This window comes from Carlito syrichta, unplaced genomic scaffold, assembly GCF_000164805.1.
Source record: "Carlito syrichta isolate Samal-C Ts95f unplaced genomic scaffold, Tarsius_syrichta-2.0.1 Scaffold302298, whole genome shotgun sequence".
NCBI lineage: Eukaryota > Metazoa > Chordata > Mammalia > Primates > Tarsiidae > Carlito > Carlito syrichta.
The window spans coordinates 123,095-144,307 of NW_007246394.1; the positions used below are offsets into that span (position 1 = coordinate 123,095).

The 21,213-nt window shown below is 40.4% G+C and overlaps 1 protein-coding gene across 1 annotated transcript in view; it reads left to right on the forward strand.

The window, feature by feature from the left end:
• The window catches only part of PCNX1 (pecanex homolog 1), a 141,743-nt gene extending 120,959 nt beyond the window's left edge, over window positions 1–20,784 (forward strand). Inside the window, exons 28-35 of the mRNA XM_021711439.1 lie at window positions 4,215–4,315; window positions 4,995–5,145; window positions 12,000–12,230; window positions 13,181–13,455; window positions 15,283–15,488; window positions 18,377–18,816; window positions 19,230–19,370; window positions 19,594–20,784. Of these exons, the coding sequence (XP_021567114.1) occupies window positions 4,215–4,315; window positions 4,995–5,145; window positions 12,000–12,230; window positions 13,181–13,455; window positions 15,283–15,488; window positions 18,377–18,816; window positions 19,230–19,370; window positions 19,594–19,734 (1,686 nt within the window). The 3' untranslated portion in view covers window positions 19,735–20,784. The remainder of the gene's footprint in view (window positions 1–4,214; window positions 4,316–4,994; window positions 5,146–11,999; window positions 12,231–13,180; window positions 13,456–15,282; window positions 15,489–18,376; window positions 18,817–19,229; window positions 19,371–19,593) is intronic.
• The last annotated feature ends 429 nt before the right edge of the window (window positions 20,785–21,213 follow it).

The window sequence follows — 21,213 nt, forward strand, 5'->3', positions numbered from 1 at the left end:
TTCCAGCTACTTGGAAGACTGAGGCAGAAGGATCGAGGCTGTGGTGACCATGAGTGTGCCACTGCACTTCAACCTGAGCAACAAAGCGAGACTCCAGCTCACACACACACAAAATGCTACACTTCTCCCAAAAATATAACAAGCAGTATTATTTTTCCATAAAAGATATATACTTAAAATACTTTGCATACTGTTCTCAAATCCATGGACTTGTTTTGGCAGGGAGGGGGTAGGAGAAGAAGGGTCATATTATTCTAATGGCCCTTCCTTGGCTTCACTGAAGTTGATTACTTTTGTTGTGGTTTAATGGTGATAACCTGGACTAGGAGCTCATGGTCTACCCACTTGGGAACAGAGCTTCTCCTACCTAGACGTAAGGATCCTTCTCTTGGAGATGATTGTTGAAACCATGGGTGTAGCTTGAGGAAATCCCCTGATAAATCAGGTGTTCCAAAGATGTACCTCCAAACGAGGCTATCCCAGTCTCTTCTGGTAGTTCACCGTCCCTAATGTTTGTCTGGCTTAATGTTCTACTCTTATAATCCCTTAGAAAAAAATAATGTCTTGTATTTTTCCAGCTATATCTCCCTTGTGCTCTAGTTTTTCTTTTAATTGAACAAGATTATCATCACCTCCTTAAAATCATGCATTGTGTTTTCTGAATCACCATTTCCTGTGTACCTTTTCCTTGAGATGCTAATTAAGCCATAAGATTTGCTGACTCCACGCTCCAGTGCCCTCCTCTGAAATTTAGAAGCCACCTCCCACTGGAATTTTTGGTCTTGGAGCAACTGTGTTAAAATTACCTTCATTTTTAAAGTGAAAGGATACATCTCAGCTTGACTTTGTTTCCTGCTTCTCAAATGCTGCAATGTTTCTTTCACCTTTGTTGTTAGTATTAGTAGGAATTATTGGTGAGAATTTCTCCTGCAGTTTAGGGAATTGGGCACATGCTTCTCCAGCAGTAACAAAATAGCCCTACCAGGTTGCTGTAGTGTCTTCTGGCTTGTGTTGTTATTGATGAGAAGTCTGTTGTCATTCTTACCTTTGTTCTCCTGAAAAAATATATGTAATGGAATGTGCCTTTTTTCACTGGCTTCACAGTGATTTTCTCTCTGCCATTGTTTTTCAGCAGTTTGAATATCGTGTGCCTTGGTGTAGTTTTCTCATGTTTCTTGTTGAAGTTCATTGAGGTTCTTGAATCTGTAGGTATATGAGATAGTTTTCAGCAGATTTGGACATTTTCCCACCATTTAAAACTGTTAAATGTTTTATTAATATACACACACACAAACTACAAAGGACTAAGAAATGTAAATATCTGTGTCTTAACAAACAGTGGCAGTTCAACATCCGGGGTTTATGGAATGCCTGCAGGAGACTTTGCAGATTGGATTCCCATGCGGGAGGGCATCTTCCTGGTGAGGGACCCATCCTTTCAGGCTCTCTCCGTTCAGGGGGAGACGTACAGTCTGGTGCTCTTCACCAGGCCAGATCTCAAAACCCAGCAAATTGAGAGGAATTTTTCTGTTTCTGGGTAGGTGTTATCTGAGGCAGGAACAGAGGTTTTTCTTTAGCAATCTCCTTGACCATAAGGCCCAGACCCCAGCTTTGGCCCATTTTTCACAGCCATGTGGTGCCTGGTTCTCCATTTTCCTTATCAAGAAAGCCTGGAGCAGCCATCCCAGATTCTTCCAAGATCTATCTCCAGCATTTCCAAAATATTTTTTTTTCTGTTTTTCCTTCTCCCCATTTTGTGGGAATTTCAGAGACACTTGGTTAGGCTGCTTGATTGTCCTGTGGCTCCCTGATGCCCTGTGTCCTTTTTTTTTCTTCAGTGCTTTTTCTGTGGGTATTCCATTTTGCATAGAGTTTCTAGTTTCTATCGCTGTGTTTTTTGAGATCATGTATCTTTTTTCTACATTGTTTAATATGCATTAATCCCATAGAGTATATTTTTAATCTCAGACATTTGTATTACTTTGTGTCTCTAGAAGTTTGATTTGTGACCTTTCTATAAAGCTTCCATGTGTCATGTAACGTGCTTAGCCACTCCTCTCCCTTCTTTAATGTATGGCATATAGTCCTAGTAACCCTTTTAATGTTCTTGTTGATCAGGTCTGGCTTCTGTATCTATGGTGGCCAGTTGTATGTGAGTGTGTGATTAGTCCTCTCCTGATGGGTTATACTTTCCTGCTACTAACCATGCCTGTTGATTTTTTATTAGATGCCAGACTTCATGACTTCTACCTTGAAGGTATTGGATGTTTCTGTATTCCTATAAGTGTTCTGGAACTTTGTTCTATAACAGTTAAATTCCTTAGGGACAGTTTGATCCTTTCAGGGCTTGCTTAGGAGGAAGCAGAGCAACCTTGAGTCTGGGACTGATTTTTCCTCATGACTGAGACAATGCTCTACTAGTGCTCCAGCCCCATGCGAGGTCCTCCATTGTCCCTTTTGGATGATTCTTTTCTCGGTCTTGGGTCCACTTGCTCTGGAGCCTTCCCTCCCCCCAATCCCACATTCTCCGTAGCTCTCTTTAGCTCTCTCCTCTCTGGACTGTGCCTTGTGAACTCTAGCTGACTCAAAGCCTCTAAACTCAGCCTGTGTTCCCTTTTCTTGTGCTGTGGCTGGAAATTCTCTAGGTAATGAGCTCTGTGGATTCTAGGACCTCCTCATTAGTTTCCTGTCTTTCAGGGACTAGTGTCCAGTGTCTGAAAACTGTTTTTTCCTATACTCTGCCCAGTTCTTAGCTGTTTTAGGTAGGAGAATAAATACGGTTTCTATTACTTCATCTTGGCTACAAGCAAAACCCTGAACTAGATTTTTATTTTTAATATTTCTTTCTCATCACAGAAACAATACATTTTTTCAGCATAGAAAACTGGCAGGGTAGGGAAGGAAGGAAGGGGAAAAAAGAATGAAAATTGCCCCTAATTTTAATCACCCATTATAACCACCTTTAGTATTTTTTTGCTTGTATAACTTCAAGTCTGCACTCACTCTCTCTTTTATTTTTCTTTTCTATTTCTTAAAACTAGTGCTCTCATACTCTTTATTTACTGTTTTGTAACCTGGACTCAAAATTCTCTTCAAAGGGCCTGCTTGTTGAAACTAGAATATGTGCTATACAAGATAATCTTTAAAAACAGTCTTAACAGGCAAGCAGCCAGGGCGTCTCTAACGCAGATGCCATTAATTAACTAAATCATCTAATTAATGGCAATTAATTAAATTAGCCAATCAATATTAAGATAATATCTTAGCTCCCCTTTTGTGTTTATTAGTTAATGGTTTATAAAGCCAAAAATATAGACCATTGGCAAACTTAGAATGATTAAGCTCATTATTAGCCTGTATCATTGGTTCTTCAGCTGTAGCATGCATTAGAATCACCTGGCAAATGATGGATGGCTGAACCCTACCTTTAGAATCTGATCATATGGATCTGAAGTGGCCCAGCACCTGCATTTCTAGCAAGTTTTCAGGTGATGTTCATGCTGCTGGTCCTAGTCTATGCTTTGAGAACTACTCCCTAGATTGTTTCTTGGCAACAGAGATACTACTGAGATTTTCTGTAGTGCTATATAAGGTAAAACTATTTTGTATGATTTTGTATGTATGCATACATACATATATATATGTATGTCAGTGATTATTATTGAACTTTCTTAGGGTGAAAGAAGAGAGTTACTAACTCAGTAGTCAAGGTGTACAGTTGCTAAAAAATAAAAGGCTGTGAGAGATGTTATTCTGTGGATATCTGTGTGCTTTTCTTTACTACATTTATAGTCACTAATTGGCTAACACAGCTGCCATTCATAGCCTGCTTGTCAAGTTATGGTCAGAAATAACTAGTTAGTAGATAGAATATTATATTTTCAGGAGAGGGGAATCTTAATAATACCAGTAAGTGCTTTGAAATCTTTAGCTAAGATCCTAATATTTTATAACAGAGCCATTTTTTCTTATTATCTTCCAATATTATAAAGTTCTAGATCTTATTTAAAGACTCCAAAGACCCTCCCTATACACATTCATGTTTTACTTCATACTGCTTTATTACTAAGTTTATTTTTATTAGAACTTTTAAGAGAGAGAAATTATATACTAGTTGAGTTCCTTATCACGTCTCTGATGTATTAATTAGATATCTTCTGATTTGTTAAATACTTACAGATCTTTCTGATAACTAATGTTCTTTTTTCCTAAAGCCATTGGATGTGGACAAAGACTCGTCCCTGGTGACTCTTTGTTATGGACTCTGTGTTCTGGGGCGAAGAGCTTTGGGGACCGCATCCCACCACATGTCTAGGTGAGGAGGTGTCTTTGTTCTCAGGAAGAATGTGGAGGCTATATAACGTAATCTGAAATCATTTTTCATGGAGGCATTCATTCTATGCTAATTTGTTGTACAAGTCTCTTAGGTTTTATATTTCTATAGATCTTTTTGCTGAACATAGTTGAGTGGTTGGAACAGAGCTAGCTTTTAAAATTTATGCATGTGTGTATCGTCACATTTTAAAATATAACCGCCCCATGAAGTTTGATTGGTCTATACTTCTCTAATAAATTTATTTATTTATATTTCTCCATAATTCTTTGTAGTCTTTGTCCAGGTTACTTACACTTTTAATAGAGTCACGTGTATTAGATTTGGGGACTCTAAACTGAATTCCCTGACATATATATCCAAATGTGTCAGAATTAAGGGATATTGCATATTTTCCATTTCTCCTGATAACTGTGTTTCCCAGTACAAGTGCTTTGCCTGTTGTTTATTTTATGGACTTACTGTTACATTGGCTCATCAAGGGCCCAGGTCTTATGTGCCCTCTCTCTTGTGATTCTGGTTCAGGGAATCTGAAATTAATTCCTGGGGTCTGTATTTTCAGAGCACTCCCAGGTGATTCTGATGCACACCCAGATATAAGAGTCAGAGTCATGGAAGACTTTTGTCAAAACATGTAAACTTTTATCTCCAATCTTGACAGTAATTTAGAGTCATTCCTCTATGGATTGCATGCCCTGTTTAAAGGAGATTTCCGCATCTCTTCAATTCGAGATGAGTGGATCTTTGCTGACATGGAATTGCTACGAAAAGTAGTCGTCCCTGGAATTCGAATGTCCATTAAACTTCATCAGGTAAGAAGACAAGACTTCTCATTCACTTCTGGTGTTTACTGGTACTCTTTCTCATGACCTCAAAGTTATATTTCTTAAGAACCTTTTGAGAAATATCGTGATCTGAACCAAAGAAATGTATGATTTAATGACAAGATATTAAATCCTAAAAACCTAAACCTATATTTCTGTAGTAATTTTGAATATTGATATTAGAGAGTGACTGATCTAGGCATGAATTTGAAGAAAAATTAAGCAGTGACAGGCTGGAAATAAAGATCTTTGGTTCCTTAGTAGTTGATTTGACTTATGTGATTGTAATTCATGCCTCTTCCCTGTGTGAACTTAGCTAACTCTAAATGCAGTATAGTCACATTCTGGGATTGGCGTGCTGTTACTGAGCTGTATATTTCATTTCATATGCTTTGTAGAATAGCAGGTAGGTAGGACAGATGTAGCCTCAGTTAAATAATCCTTGTAGGTTAATAACATTAAAATGAGGTCCCCGCAATACTCAAATAGAATTGAATATTCCCCCCCCAAATAAAAGGGTAATTACTCTTCAAGTGATTTTACTGTGACCTAAAAGTGTTGGAGTTAAGTTAAAATCTCATATTCTTTGGGAGTATTACTAATAAGGGATATGTTATTTGAAAGTCTCTGTGAAAATGGAATACTATTTTGAGAATGATGGGAAAATACTCATTTGAGATCAAATAGGATTTTCCATCTCCAGAATAGCTAGAGTTTAGAAAGAAAATTTAATGCATTTAAAAGAAAAAAGATAACTTCAGATTAAAATGTTTTTAAACTTAAAAATTTCTCAAATAATACCAGTTGTCTATCTGCTATGTAAGAAATAGTTTCTTTTATATAGCATAATTTTCTAACAGCTTCTGACAAACATCTTAGATTAATCCTAAATGTTGTAACAGACATTTTATCTTCATTTGTACCAGCCTAAAACACTACATGATGCTTCTCATGTTTGCATGAACTTCTCATCTTCCCAGTAAGGCGCACTTTGCAGTAAAAAGTGATCTCTTGCAGAGCCCAAAGCCTCTGGGACCTTAGGTTCCTGCCTCCAGTCTCTCTTTTGCAGAACTCTTGCCTGGGACCACCAGGTCAGTTTCCTTATGTGTTCTTCTGGCTGTGGTATTATTGCCTGCGTCAGTGGTTCTCCACTTCACATTCTGGCCCAACATACTTGGACACAGCACATTCCTGTCATGAGCCACGACTGCCAACCTCGGTTATACAGGGAGGGTGAGGATGTGTGAAATAGGAATGCAGAAGCCGTGAAGGGCTGAGGGGAGGTGGAAAGTGTAAATGTGACCTGGAGAAGTTCCTTGATATGATACACCTGGGAGGGAAGAGATTAACCTGTAAAGGTCATGTTTTGATTATCATTTTGAACATGATGTTGGATTGCCTGTGAGGCGCTCTCAGGCCTGGGAGAAATAGGTATGCATGTCAACACTGGTCCTTGCTGAAGTTCATCTATCACATACACAGAAAAATCCATTACAGTGGACAACAAACAGGTTTAAATACTGAAAGAAAGGATGTGTCTACACCTGCCGCACAACCCTGCAGTTCCACTTCTAGACGATGAAAGGACAGTTGATTCTTGAACAACATGAATTTGAACTGCATGGTTTCACACAGGTTCTTTTTTTCAATAAATACATTGGAAAAATATTTTGGAGATTTGCAACAATTTGAAAAAACTCACAGATGAACTACGAGGCCTAGAAATATTTTTAAAAATTAAGACAAAGTTAGATGTGTCATGAATGTATAAAATATATGTAGATAGTGCTTTATCATTTACTACCATAAAGTATATACAAATCTATAAAAAGTTAAAATTTATCAAAGCATACATAAACAGACCATACATGGCTCCATTCATGTAAAAATATGAACAAGTATAAAGACACAGTATTAAATCATAAGTGCATAAAACTGTCATAGCTGCTGTACTACCATGATGATTTCATAGCCATCTCCTGTTGTGGTTGTAAGTACAGCCTAAAACACCACATGGTGCTCCTCATCTTTGCGTGAGCATCTCATCCTCCCAGTAAAGTGCACTTTGCAGTAAAAAAAATGATCTCTTATAGGCTCGTGTATTTCTCATCATGTTGAGTGCTGTACTAAACCCTGAATAACACTATGGGATGCCACAAAGTGCCACGAGTGTTGCTGACATTCTCCCAAGAAGCAGAGAAAAGTTGTGACATTACAAGGAAAAGCTGAATTGCTTTATATGTATGTAGATTGAGGTCTACAGCTGCAGATGCCACCATTTCAAGATAAATGAATCCAGCGTAAGGACCAAGATAAATAAATAAAAGGAAAGTCATGAAGCCATCACTGCAGCCACACCAGCAGGTGTGAAAATCTTGTGCTTCTTGAAAAATAACATTTGTATCTTGTATTGAAAATGCAGCTTTTATGTCGGTGCAGTATTGCTACAAGAAAGACATACCTATAGACTCTAATATGATAAAGAGTGAAGTCATTATATGACAACTTAAAGCAAAAGGGAGGTGAAGGACCTAAAGCTGGAGGTCTTAATACTAGCAAAGGATGGTTTGATAATTTTACAGAGGTTTGCCTTCAAAAAAAAAGCCAAGATTATAGGAGAAGCAGCCTCTGCCAACCATGTTCCTAGACATCATTAAGAAAATCATTGAGGAGAAAGGATATCTGCCTGAACAGGTTTTTGATGCTGATGAAGATGCCCTATTTCAGAATAAAGGGCCAGAAAGAATGTTTATTAGTAAAGAAGAGAAGCAAGCACTAGAATTTAAGGCAGGGAGGAATAGATTAACTCTACTGTTTTGTGCAAATGCAGCTGGATTTACGATCAGGACTGTCCTTGTCTATACAGTTGCTAACCTCCAGCCAGATGAATAGATCAATGCCAGCTGCCAGTCTTTTGACTGGCTGTACAAGAAGGCCTGGACAACGAGAATCCATTTTCTGGGTGGGACCATCCATGCTTTGTAAGAAAGCGGCCTTTTAAAGGTATTTTGTTACTGGACAGTGCAACAATGAAGGCATTAAAGTGGTCTACTTGCCCCCAACACATTGTCTCTGAATCATCCCCTAGATCAGGAGGTCATAAGGACCTTATGGCTCATTACACACAGTGCTTTATGGAAAGGATTATCAATGCTATGGAAGAGAACTCCAACAAAGAAAACATTCTGATTGTCCAGGGGGATACTACCATTGAAGATGCTATCATTATTATAGAAAAATGTGCAAAAGCCATCAAGCCTGGAACAAATTCCTGCTGGACAAGACCGTGTCCAGATGTGCATGACTTCACAGGATTTATGACATGGCCAATCAAATCATGAAAGAGAATGGTAGCTATGGGAGAAAAGGTGGGGTGGTGAAGGGTTTGAAGATACGGATCTTGGAGAAATTCAAGAGGTAATAGGCAGCATACCAGAGAGGAATTAAGAAAAGATGACTTAAAGGAGATGAGTGCTTCCAACCAGTGCCAGACAGTGAGGAAGAAGACATAGAAGAGGCAGGGCCAGAAAATAAATGGACATTAGGCATTCTGGCAGAAGGGTCCTGATTATTCAAGAATGCTTTTGACGTTTTTTACCACGTGGATTTTTCTATGATTGGAGCACTGAAGCTAAAGTAAACAGTGGAAGAAGCAGCGTTATATACAAACATCTGTAGAGAAACAAAAATGTCAGACAGGAATTACAATGTATTTCCATAAAGTGACATTGAGTGCCTGCCCCTCCTTCCTCCCTTCACCTCTTCTTCCTCTGCCACCACTGAGACAGCAAGACCAACCTCTCCTCTTCTTCCTCCTCCTTCTAGCCTACTCTCTGTGAAGATGAGGAGGATGAAGACCTTCAGGATGATCCACTTCCACTCAATGAACAGTTAATATATTTTCTCTTCTTTATGGTTTTGTAATAACATTTTTTTCTCTAGCTTACTTTTAGTGTATAATACATATAGCATACAAAGTATGCGTTAATCAAGTGTTTATCCTATTAGTAAAGCTTCTGGTCAACAGTAGGCTATTAGTAGTTACGTTTTAGGGAGTCAAAAGTGGACATATAGATGGATTTCAAGTGCATGAGGGATCCGTGCTCCTAAACCCTGCCAACTCTTTATGTCCACATAAAGACTTAGACATAATAGCCTCAAACTGGAAACTACCCAAATGTCCATCAGTAGATGGGCATACAAATTATGGCATATTCACACTATAGAATATTACTCTGCAATTGGTGGGGTGCAGTGATTAACACCCATAATCCTAGCACTTTGAGAGCTGAGACGGGAGAATTGCTTGAAGCCATCCTGGGCAACATAGCAGGACCCTGTCTCTACAAAAAATAAAAAGAACAGTAACAAAAAACTAGCCAGTTATGGTAGAATGCACCTATCAAAGTAAAAATAAAGAATATTTCTCAGCACTAAAAAAATTAAGTGTGATTATACACCGCCACGTGAATGCATTTCATACATTTTGCAGAGCAAGAGAAGCCAAATATAAAATTAATATGTACTATGTGATTTTATAAACTAATCTATAGTGACAGCAGATCAGTGGTGTTGGAATGTAGAAAGTAAATGCCAGAAGGAAGGAGGAGCTTTTAGGGGTGATGGAAGTCTTCGAGTCTAGATTGCAACCTTGGCTACAGGATGTGTGCATCTGTCAGGACACATCTAACTGTACACTTAGAGTGGGTGTATTTTGTTGTATGTAAATTATATCTCAAACCTGACTTTAAAGAAGCTGTTCCCAGAGAACTAAAAATATGAAATTTCTGTTAACCTTTTCTGTTAGACACAGTCTTTGGTGATGTGTTTTTAGCACTTCAGAGGTATTTCAAGTTTTTTTCCTTTACGGTTCTTTTTTTCCTTTGCAATTCTTTGGATTTCCCCTCCAATCTAAAGTATTATATGTCCTTATTCTCTGGAAATTAAAACTGTTGTGATCTGTGTGATATTTACAATTGCATAGTGCCTTACGGTGTACCCAGGACTTTGTGTATGTTATAGCACCAAAGCCCATAAAGTAACTTTAATCCCAGTTTTGTAGCTGAAGATTAACCAAAACTCAGATTAAGCAAATTGCCTTTTTCATGTGTTTTCCCTTTATTGTCCTCTGTGTTTTATAAAACATCTCCTCTTTATTTGTTTTCCTTTCCTATTAGTCTTTTTGAGGATTACATGTTTGTTAGAACTAAAACAAACCAATCAAAAGTCCAGATGGGTTTACAGATGCTATTTTCTGAAAAATTTTAGTCTGTGATGTTCTTGAGGACAGGAATAATTTCTTATTAGTCATTATATTGTCATTGCCACCTGCACTTGGGAACTTTTTCAGTGAACTTGTATAATCACATCATTTTTGTTAGGTCTGGTTTTTTTGAGTCAGTGTTTCACTCTGTCGCCTAGGGTGGAGTGAAGTAGCACAATCATAGTTCACTACAGCCTCGACCTTCTGGGTTCAAGTGATCCTCCTGCCTCAGCCTTGTGAGTAACTGGAACTACAGGCGTGCACCACACCCAGCTAATTTTTTGATTTATTGTGGAGCCGAGGTCTCATTATGTTGCCCAGGCTGTTCTTGAACTCCTGGGCTCAAGCTGTTCCCTTGCCTTGGGCTACCAAAGTGCTGGGATTACAGGTGTGAGTCATCACACCTGGCCACATTAATTTCTAAGTGAAATGAAAAAGCACTCTAAGAAATGTATTCAAGTCTCAGCAATTACCACTTGCTGACTTTCTTAACCTAGGAAGCAGCTAAGCCTCTAAGCTTCAGTTTTGAAACATGAGGAATGCAGGTATTACCTGCTCAACCTTCTTGACAACATTGTTACAGGAATCAGAGGAAATAATGAATTGTGGAACATTTCCCATTGGGAAGCATCATTCATGTGCCCAGTGGTGCCTCATGGTTCCCAGAGCGTAGACTGGAGGCTGTGTCCTTGGGTGATGCCTCTGTACTCACTCTTCTCCCTGCAGGTAGCTCAAGCTCTGGACACTTGGCGTGAGTACAGTTTAGGCACTTCACCTGGGTACAAAAATGTATCAACCTCCCAACTACAAATATGAAGGCAGCCAACATAATATTTGTATTCCCTTAATAACACACTATTTCAAAAATTTAGATTTGTGTTATGGCTACTTCAGTATACATCCTGTATCCCCTATTAATTTGTAGGTTTATAAAAAGGAAACACATTTCATTCATGCTACCTGGCACAGAATCCTGCACATGGTACATACTGAATAACTGCTTATCAGGCAAATGAATGGTTATGAAAGACCATAAGGATTTGCAGGGAAGATTCTTCTAACTTCTGGAGGACTAGGACCCTGAATCTGTGCTCAGAGCTTTGAGCATATCTTAACTCAGAAGTAGGATAAAGTGGTGTATTAGAACCATCCTAGAGATGGGGCTTTATGAGAAAAGTGCTTAGTTAAAAAGAATCACAGTGTAGAGATCTTTAATGTCTTTTTAGTTATCCTTAACTAACAGTGAAATACCTTCAACAGAAAAAAAATACATGAATGAAGATGTGAAAATCAACTTGAAAGACACAAAGAAAATATATAGATATTGGAATTGATGTTTGTTCATCTAGAACTTAGAGGAGAAGGTTGGATTACAGAATTTACAAAAGTAGGATAGCAGTAAGGAGCTCATCCCTAACCTGATTTCAAGTGAGAATCCATAATTTCTAATAATATTAATGTGTTGATATGAAATCATCATAATAAACCAGTTTTCAGAATGTTCACTTAGTAACTCTAGAAGTTATCATCATTCTTGAAGTCATTCTCTTCCTAAAACCCACCTGTTTTCTGTGTCTAGGATCATTTTACTTCTCCAGATGAATATGATGACCCCACTGTACTCTATGAGGCCATTGTGTCTCACGAGAAGAACCTGGTGATTGCCCACGAGGGGGACCCTGCATGGCGCAGTGCCGTCCTGGCCAACTCACCCTCACTACTCGCACTGCGGCACGTCATGGACGATGGTACCAATGAGTACAAGATCATTATGCTCAACAGGCGCCACCTGAGCTTCCGGGTCATTAAGGTGAGTGCCTGAGGGCACATGCATACAAAGCAGAAGTTGGATGACTTGGCCCAGACCTAGTGACTGAAATTCTTTCCACAGGGGGAAAAAAAAAGCTTTACAACATGAGTGTCTTGTTCCTGAGCATGTGATTTGACTTACTTTTTTCAGTAATTTATTCCATCCTCTGAAATTTTCCCACTTGCCATAAAACCTTAAAATATTTGCTTGATACACTTGGCTTGAGTACAAATCAGCCATTTCACCTGGGTTCAAAAATTTGTCAGCCTCCCAACTGTAAATATGATGCAGCCAATATAAGTTTACATTTCTTTAATAACATGCTATTTCAAAAATTCAGATTTGTGTTATGGTTACCTCAGGATATGTCCTATATCCCCTATTAACTTGTAGGTGTTTATCCATTATGTGGCAGGTTGTATATCGGTTACACATGCAATTTGGGCAGCCTCTTTTTGTAAATAGTCAATACCATATTGCTAATGTGATACAATTCCTAGGTTGCAACTAATAGAGGTCAGAAGCTAAATGATTCACTCTAACTTTTCTATCATTTTTTAAAAACATCTCAGGTCTTTAGGGGGCTTAATCTCTGAAGTTTTATTTAGATAATTTGCAGTTATTTATTTTTTATCAGCTTCATTTACTCAATCCCAAATGTCTCAATTTTTCTTATTAGAAATATTTATAACCTCTCATTTCTATAAAAAATATCTATTGTCTTATCAAATTCAGTGCTTTGCCAATTTGGAAAATTAAGTGGACTCCATTTTACTTGATACTTTTAAAGACAGAGCAGCAGGAAAGCCCTCTTAGAAGTGTGGCCTGTTTATATTGGTCCTTGCTTTTCCCAGTTGGCATCCTAATGTCTTTGTATGCTTCCCACTTTTGCTTATCTGTGAATGCTAATCTTGGCCCTTCACCTGATCCCTGTGTGTTCTGGCTTTCAGGTAAATAAGGAATGTGTCCGGGGTCTCTGGGCAGGGCAGCAGCAGGAGCTCGTTTTCTTGCGTAACCGTAACCCAGAGAGGGGCAGCATCCAAAATGCAAAGCAGGCCCTGCGGAACATGATCAACTCCTCCTGCGACCAGCCTATCGGCTACCCAATCTTTGTCTCACCCCTGACAACTTCTTACTCTGAGAGCCACGAGCAGCTGAAAGATATTCTTGGGGGACCTATCAGCTTGGGGAACATCAGAAACTTCATGGTGTCTACCTGGCACAGGTGAGTCATGGGGTGGTACTTCTCAGTGGGAGTGTGTGCAACCCTTCTGTCTAGGCAGCAAATACCAGTGCAACCAGGAAGCCCTTGGGAGAATGCAGATGCTGGTGTACAGCATTAGCCTGTATCTGGGTACTCTAAGTGGACACTGGGCATTTTTATCTTCAAATATTGTTAGATAAGTGTAACGTGCAGCCCAGGTAAAGAACCATTGCCCTAGTATGTAGTAGAATCTTTAATAACTTCCTTTTCTGTGTTTAATTTTTTTTACTTCCTATTGCATATTGCCACAATTAGAACGTGTGAACCAGAAAACAGGATAAATAAAGAGAAAAACATAAGAAACCTGCAAGTTGGTTCTTTCCTTCTCTCTGGTCATTGTGTTCCAGCACTAGGGGGCGCTCTGTGTGTGCGGGAACTCCTGGCTGGGGATGTAGGTGTTACCCAAACTCAGAACCACAATGTGTTCAAATAGTCATGTGATTTTGTTCTTTAATTAGTTGACTATGATGCTGACATAGGAGCATTATAGTTTGGTGAATGGGGAAGAAAATTGCAGAACATGTTTTCAGTTTCTTAGAGTCACTGTTCAGATCCTTAACTATCAGGGCCCAAGAAATGTGGACTCTGGCAATTAGAACAGAAACTCTCCAGCTTGCTCCCTGTCCCCACAGGAGGAGGAACATAAGCCAGGAAGTGTTCAAAGACATTTTCTTTTCAAAAAGTAGCTGCGGCCGGGCTTGGTGGCTCAGCTTGTAATCCCGTGCCTTTGGGAGGCTGAGGTGAGTGAATTGCCTGAGCCCGCAGGTTTGAGACCCACCTGGGCAGCAAGACCTCATCTCTACAATAAATCAAAAAATCAGCCGGGTGTGGTAGCGCATGCCTGTAATTCTGGCTACTTGGAAGGCTGAGGCGGAAGGATTGCCAGAGCCCAGCAAGTCGAGGCTGCGGTGACCGGGAGTAGCCACTGCACTCCAGTCTGGGTGACAAGAGTGAGACTCCAACTCAAAAAAAAAAAGAAAAGTAGCTGCAGTGCTGGAACCTGCTTAAAGAAAAAAATTATTTTCTCCTTGAGAGAAATAGGGTGCCCACGCCCACCTGTCCTGGCTGGCTTGGTCACCCTCCATTTAAAAACAAAACAAAATGTGAAACACCATGGCAGCAGTGCCTTCAATATGCTCAGTAGCTGTGGAAAAAAACAAGGTGTTCAGGTCCGCGTGCTGCCAAGTCACCGGACAGATACCAGCAGGAGCTCTGTCTCCAGCTATGATCCTTATGGTGCTGCTGTGTTACATATAGTTCTTTGTTATGATGTAGGAAAGAAAAGTAAAGCAGACTGGAAAGATTTGAGACAGTGACTAGAAGAATGTCATTCTTAAGCCATTTTTTGAAAACATAATAAAGGCCATACACGATGGCTCAAGCCTGTAATCCCAGTACTTTGGGAGGCCGAGGCGAGAGGATTGCCTGAGTCCAGGGGATCGAGGCCAGCCTGGGCAACTTGATGGGGTTCGTCTCTACAATAAATCAAAAATTAGCCAGGTGTGATAGCACACGCCTGTAGTTCTGGCTACTTGAGGCAGAAGGATCACCAGAGCCCAGCAGGTCGATGCTGGAGTGGTTGTAAGCGTGCCACTGCACTCCAGCCTGGGCGAGAGGGTGAGACTCCAACTAAAAAAAAAACACCTAAGAAACATAATAAACTGTTCTGTTCCTGATACTTGATGCATAATAAAGACTTTCTAAGGTGAACATTAGTAGCAGCAATAGCAGAAGTGCCTGTTTTGAAGTAGTCTTGGGATAATGCTTCCCCTCCGTCCTTGTTCCCAGGCTCAGGAAAGGCTGTGGAGCTGGCTGTAACAGCGGTGGCAACATTGAAGATTCTGATACTAGAGGTGGAACTTCCTGCCCTGGGAACAGCGCAGCACCCGCCAGTGATCTGCACAGCCACGCATCCCAGGGCAGCACTGGAAACCCAGGGCAGGGGCCAGGGACAGGGCTCCAGCCACCTGTTGCAGCCTGTCCTCCCACACTAGGTAATGTGAGACTGAGTTTTGAGTGTCGTGCTGATCTCCTGGCCCTGGGCCAATTAGGAAGTATGTACAGAGGGTTCATAAGACCTGCTTGGGAATGCAGATGTGGAATCTTTTCTTTGATTTCTGGTTATGCATTGTCCTATTTGTTTATATTGCTCATGTTATATATTTGTGTGTGTACATGTGTTATATATACTTTTTAACTTGATAGTTGATGTAAGTAAACATTTGCGATATTAATGGTTCTTTTTTTTTTTTTTTGAGTTGGAATCTCATTCTGTCGCCCAGGCTGGAATGCAGTGGCACGTTCACGGCCACTGCAGCCTCGACCCTCAACCTGCTGGGTTTAGGTGATCCTTCAACCTCAGCCTTCTAAGTCGCTGGAACTGCAGATGCACGCCACCATGCCTGGCTAGTTTTTGTGTGTTTTATTGTAGAGAGGAGATCTTACCAAGTTGCTCAGGCTGGTCTCAAACCCCTGGACTCAGGCAGTCCTCTCACTTCGGCCTCCCAAAGTGGTGGGATTACAAGACTGAGCCACCATGCCTGGCGGGTACTTTAAAAAAATAATTTTTAAAAGCTAATGATATTTATCAAAATTAATGTAACTTCTCTCCTGTTGGACAGTGACTTGGTTTCCTCAGATATAATGTTGTAAGAATCTTTTTATATAAATCTTTGTAATCACTATTCTCTTAGGCTGGAGACTTTAAAAATGGAATCACCAGACCAAAGCTTAGGAGAATAAGACTCTTGATATGTAATGCCAAAATTCTTTCCAGAAAGTGATTTTTGCCATTTGGAGCTCTCATCGTGTCACCATCACCAGCTCCACCTCTGCCCCCTGGCTGCTGGTGTGGCACAGGTCTGGTTCTTTCATTCATTTGGCATTGTTCTGATACCTGAGAGGGGGTGTTTAACATGTTCATCAGCTGCTCTTCTTTCTGAAGTGCCTGTTTAAGTCTCTGGCTGTTTTTTTATTTGTTGCCTTTTTAGTATACATTTGTATTTTACTTTCTGGGTTTGAGTTCTTTATCAGCTTTCTCTACTGTGGATGCCTTTTCTCTTCCTGCCCTCTGGCTTTTCATTCTCCTGTGAAGAGTGGCTCCCTTCCTTCCATGAATGTTCTTAGTTTTAGTGGAGGCAGTTTACTAATCTTTTTTTTAATGATCAGTACTTTTCATATGCTATTGAAGAAAACATTCCCTTCCCAGGCCCTCAAGGTGTACTCTCACTAATCCCTGTTGGCATGAGAGCTGTAGAACTCAGTCTCATGTGCCCTGTGGCTGGTCAGTTGGCTCAACACTGTCCTCTCCCCAACTGCTGCATGTGGATCAGATGAAGTTTAAGACATTTACCTGGGCCAGGCTCAGTGGCTCAGCCTGTTATCCCAGCACTTTGGGAGGCCGAGGTGAGTGGATTGCCTTAGCCCATAGGTTTGAGACCAGCCCAGGCAACTTGGTGAGACCTCACCTCTACAATAAATCAAAAATTAGCTGGGCGTAGTAGCGCACTCCTGTAATAACAGCTACTTGAAAGGCTGAGGCGGAAGGATCACCAGAGCCCAGCAGGTCAACACTAGGGTGGCTGTGAGCGTGCCATGGCACTCCAGCCTGGGCGACAGAGAGAGATTCCAACTCAAAAAAAAAAAAAGACATTTACTTAAATTTAAAAATAAACACCCCAGTGGGATTGGATGAAAGATTCAAATAGATGTGCAATCAACATTTGAGTGTTCTTTATTTCCAAGTGAAAATCTAAAACTTTCAATGTCCTTCTTTAAATGTGTATTTTGCCTTTACATTGATTAGCTCTTTTTATTTTTAGGTAAAGAGTACGTGTAACTATACTATCAGTATAATTAATGATTATTTTCTAATCTTGACATTACTTTTATGAGTTAGGAAAAAGGCAAGTCTAAAGAATTCTATCAAACCTCTTGTAAAATGATGCAAAAGAACTTGCTATTCAGGGGCGCTGATAATTTGTATTTAGTAAAGATCCTTTAGTGTGTGTGAGAGTTACAATGTGGCATTCACTGTCTTTAGGCAGTGTAGCCTCTCATGTAACAGGATGGAAGGGTGTAATACTAGACTTTGAGGACAGTAGTTACAGCACTTGCACATAGGAAGACCTTAATAAACTCTGTGTGTGTGTGTGTATAGTATACAATGTCATGTTTTGACGTATAAATGTATTGTGAAATGATTAAATGAATCTCACATGTCCATCCCCTTGTGTACTTATCACTTTTTGGGTAAGAACATCTTAGATCCACTTAGCACTTTGTAAGTGTACAATGCATTATCATCAACTGTAGTCACTGTACTGTGTACTACATCTCCAGAACTTCTCCTGGCCAGCTGGAACTTTGCCCTCTTTGGTCAGCATTTCTCGCTCCTCCCACTGTCCCAGCCCCTGGCAGCCGCATTCCACTCTCTGCTTCTATGAGTTGGACTTTCTTATATTCCACTGAGTGGAATAATGCAGTATTTTTTGGTAAATCTTTCTGACCATCTCATCTCTGTGAGATGTTTCATTTTTGAGATATCAAGGAAGGGTTCTTGTTATTCTGAAATCTTTCTGTGAAAGATATCTTAGGATTTATCCCAACTTTAAGTCTTGATGCTTGCTATAGAATAGTTCATTATGGATTCTGCATGTCCCAGGATTTGAATTATTAAAAATTTTAGCAACTAAAAATTATACTATAAAAACTATATAAGAAAACAGATCTCAGGTATTTCTTTCTCTCTGGCAACTCTAAAAGTGTTAGGTATGAATATTAAGCTGTCAGGTCCCCAGGCCAGTGCTTCAGGAGAGTCTGGGAGTGGCCCAGCACTGTGTGTACCTTGTTCCCAGTACTGAGTGCTGCTGTCTCTCCCCAGGCATGAGCCGCAGCTCACACTCAGTGCAGTCCAGCCTGGCCAGGCAGTCACCCGCCCGTGCCTCGGTGGCCAGCCAGTCCTCCTATTGCTACAGCAGCCGGCACTCATCCCTGAGGATGTCCAGCGCAGGCTTTGTGCCCTGCCGGCGCTCTTCCACCAGCCAAATCTCACTCCGCAACCTGCCGTCGTCCATCCAGTCCCGCCTGTCCATGGTGAACCAGGGGGAGCCCTGTGGGCCGGGTGGCATGACTGGTGTGCATGGCCTCCCCACCTCCAGCAGCTCTAGTCAGAGCCTCCCTGCCTGCAAGCACCACACACTCGTGGGCTTCCTTGGGACGGAGGGCGGTCCAAGCAGTGCCACCGAGGCCCAGCCAGGCAGCGCCCTGAGTCCTGCTGGCAGCTCCCATGCCAGGAAGGGGGATGTAGTCTACAGAGTCCAGGTGAGCCAGCCCGAGGCCGCTGCGCACGTTCTGTGACTTATGTGTCCTTATTCCTTACCTGTTGAACAGAGTACTCTACGGAAATACCTTATCCTACTTAGGCTAAAGACAAGAACACTTCTGAATGTTGAAGAAAAAGTCTCTGTGCACTTTAAACCTGAAAGCAGCTGCTTTTGTTCTGGGAATACTCTTTCCCTGCTCAGTCGTTGTCACACAGCCTTTGCACTGAAGTCTACCAGTAGGCTAAAGAAGATTTGGGAGGTGCCTCTTGAGATTTTTAAAATTTCCATTACAGGAATTTTTAAAAACTAGAGACACAAGTCGTGTGAAAGAAATTTTGTTTGGGATTATATAAATTTTTATCATCAGGAAAAAAATGAATTGAAAATTATTCATCTTTTCTTTCTATGTAGATTGTGGATCCCAGTCAAATTCTGGAAGGAATCAACGTGTCAAAAAGGAAAGAGCTACAGTGGCCCAATGAGGGGATTCGGTTAAAAGCTGGGAGAAACAGCTGGGAAGGCTGGAATCCCCAGGAGGGCATGGAAGGCCACGTAAGTTCTTGTACAGAGCTCACTGTCTGGTGCTCTGATGTTTTGGAGTCTGACTCACATGCATGCATGGTCTTAACTTATTGATACACTTAATTCTCAGACAGAATTGCCACCTCCCGTCCCAAATGTGGGATACGAGTGTGTGTGTGTGTGTGTGTGTGTGTGTGTGAGAGTATGTCCCAAGTCTCCAGCACTGACTTCCTGTTTTCTTCTGAATCATCAGGTGATTCACCGATGGGTGCCTTGCAGCAGAGATCCAGGTACTAGGTCCCACATTGACAAGGCAGTGCTTCTGGTCCAGATTGATGATAAATACGTGACTGTAATTGAAACCGGGGTACTAGAACTTGGGGCTGAAGTGTGAGCCAGTGTGTCATAACTACATTTCCCTTTCCTCTCGATTCCAAGACATTGGAAAGAGAGAGGAGCAAGCAAGAGATGCCGCAGTTGTCACTCGGATCCGGTGTGGGAGAGATGGACACAGTGAGCTTGGCTAAGCGCCTCTCCTTTGCCCCTATCTGACTCCTGTCACCGTCTCCACCCCCAGATAAAGCTGAAATATTTTTTTAAGTTAGCTGCCAAGAAAACATTTTGCATGAAGGATAAAGTTCTGTTAAAATACATCCTTAAAAAACGTCTTTCCCTTGTATTGCTGACGCTTTAAATCAACAAACTCTTCATTTCTAAACTATGATCTCATATTTTTCTAATTTCTTTGCCAAAAATAATTGCCATGTTTTGTCATAGAACATGAAATTCATTTACCTTGATTTTTAAAAACCAGTAGAACATTCGGTTTGACATATAGCGGTATAAACGTTTAATGTACAGTGAAAGAGACTATGAACATAGATTTATCTTATTCCTTGTGCGCTAAAAACTTTAATGAAAAAACTGCACTAATTTTTTACGACAATGCACTAAAGTCTGAGATTTCTCAGAACATTTATTTATATATAAAAATAAAATACCATTATTTAAATTGCCTTTGGGATTAACCCCCGTCCCTTCCTTATAAACATAGGTAGCAGGAACTCTGCTGCTCATTCTTTGTTTCTAGTCTGCGCTCCACTCTGGGACATTGGATATTTTCTTTAAAATGAACTTGGAGTCTCAAGACCCGCATAGCTTCATGCTTGACGTTTCCTGGAGCCAGTAGTCAGCGTGTCAGCCATGTGAACACCACTGCCAGCTCCTGTGTCCACGTTTGGAGGAGTCCTGTTGCCCTGCCCTCCTGGCCAACTTCTGCGGGCTCCGTTCTGGGAAGAAGCCCTCTTGCTTTTCAAAGAAGAAGATAAACGTCCAGGAATCTAACGAAAGGATTGTTTGCCTTTATTTATTTTATGAGTTCCTAGCTCTTGAATTATTCACATGTGATTCAGTTAATCAAGTAAACTTTTTTCAAACAAAATTATCCAGATGGTGCAGTTCTTGTTGTTATATCCCTCTTTAACAACTTAGCTTTTTATTTACCTCTTTTTCTATTACTTGAGTTTCATTTCCTGTAATTTATAGTGTGTCGCTGTAATTTGAGATATTTATAACTGTAAAATTGACTTAATTCATATGTTGTCTTATAACCTAAATTTTATTGGTTTTTAAAAAAAGTGTATTCAGGGAAATATTTTACTCAGATTTACAATTGGGTTACATGGGAACTGCAATTTAGATTTAATTTGCTTTTTTTAGCATTTTTTGAATCCTTAGAAAATGTTTCCTTTTGGTGTGAAACTCCAAAGAAAATTGTACATCTCTGAGCATGTCGGAGCAGCCATCTTTCTACCCCTTGTGAATAGAAAGTTTAAAAAATCAGGTAAAATGAAATTTAATAACACATTTTGTT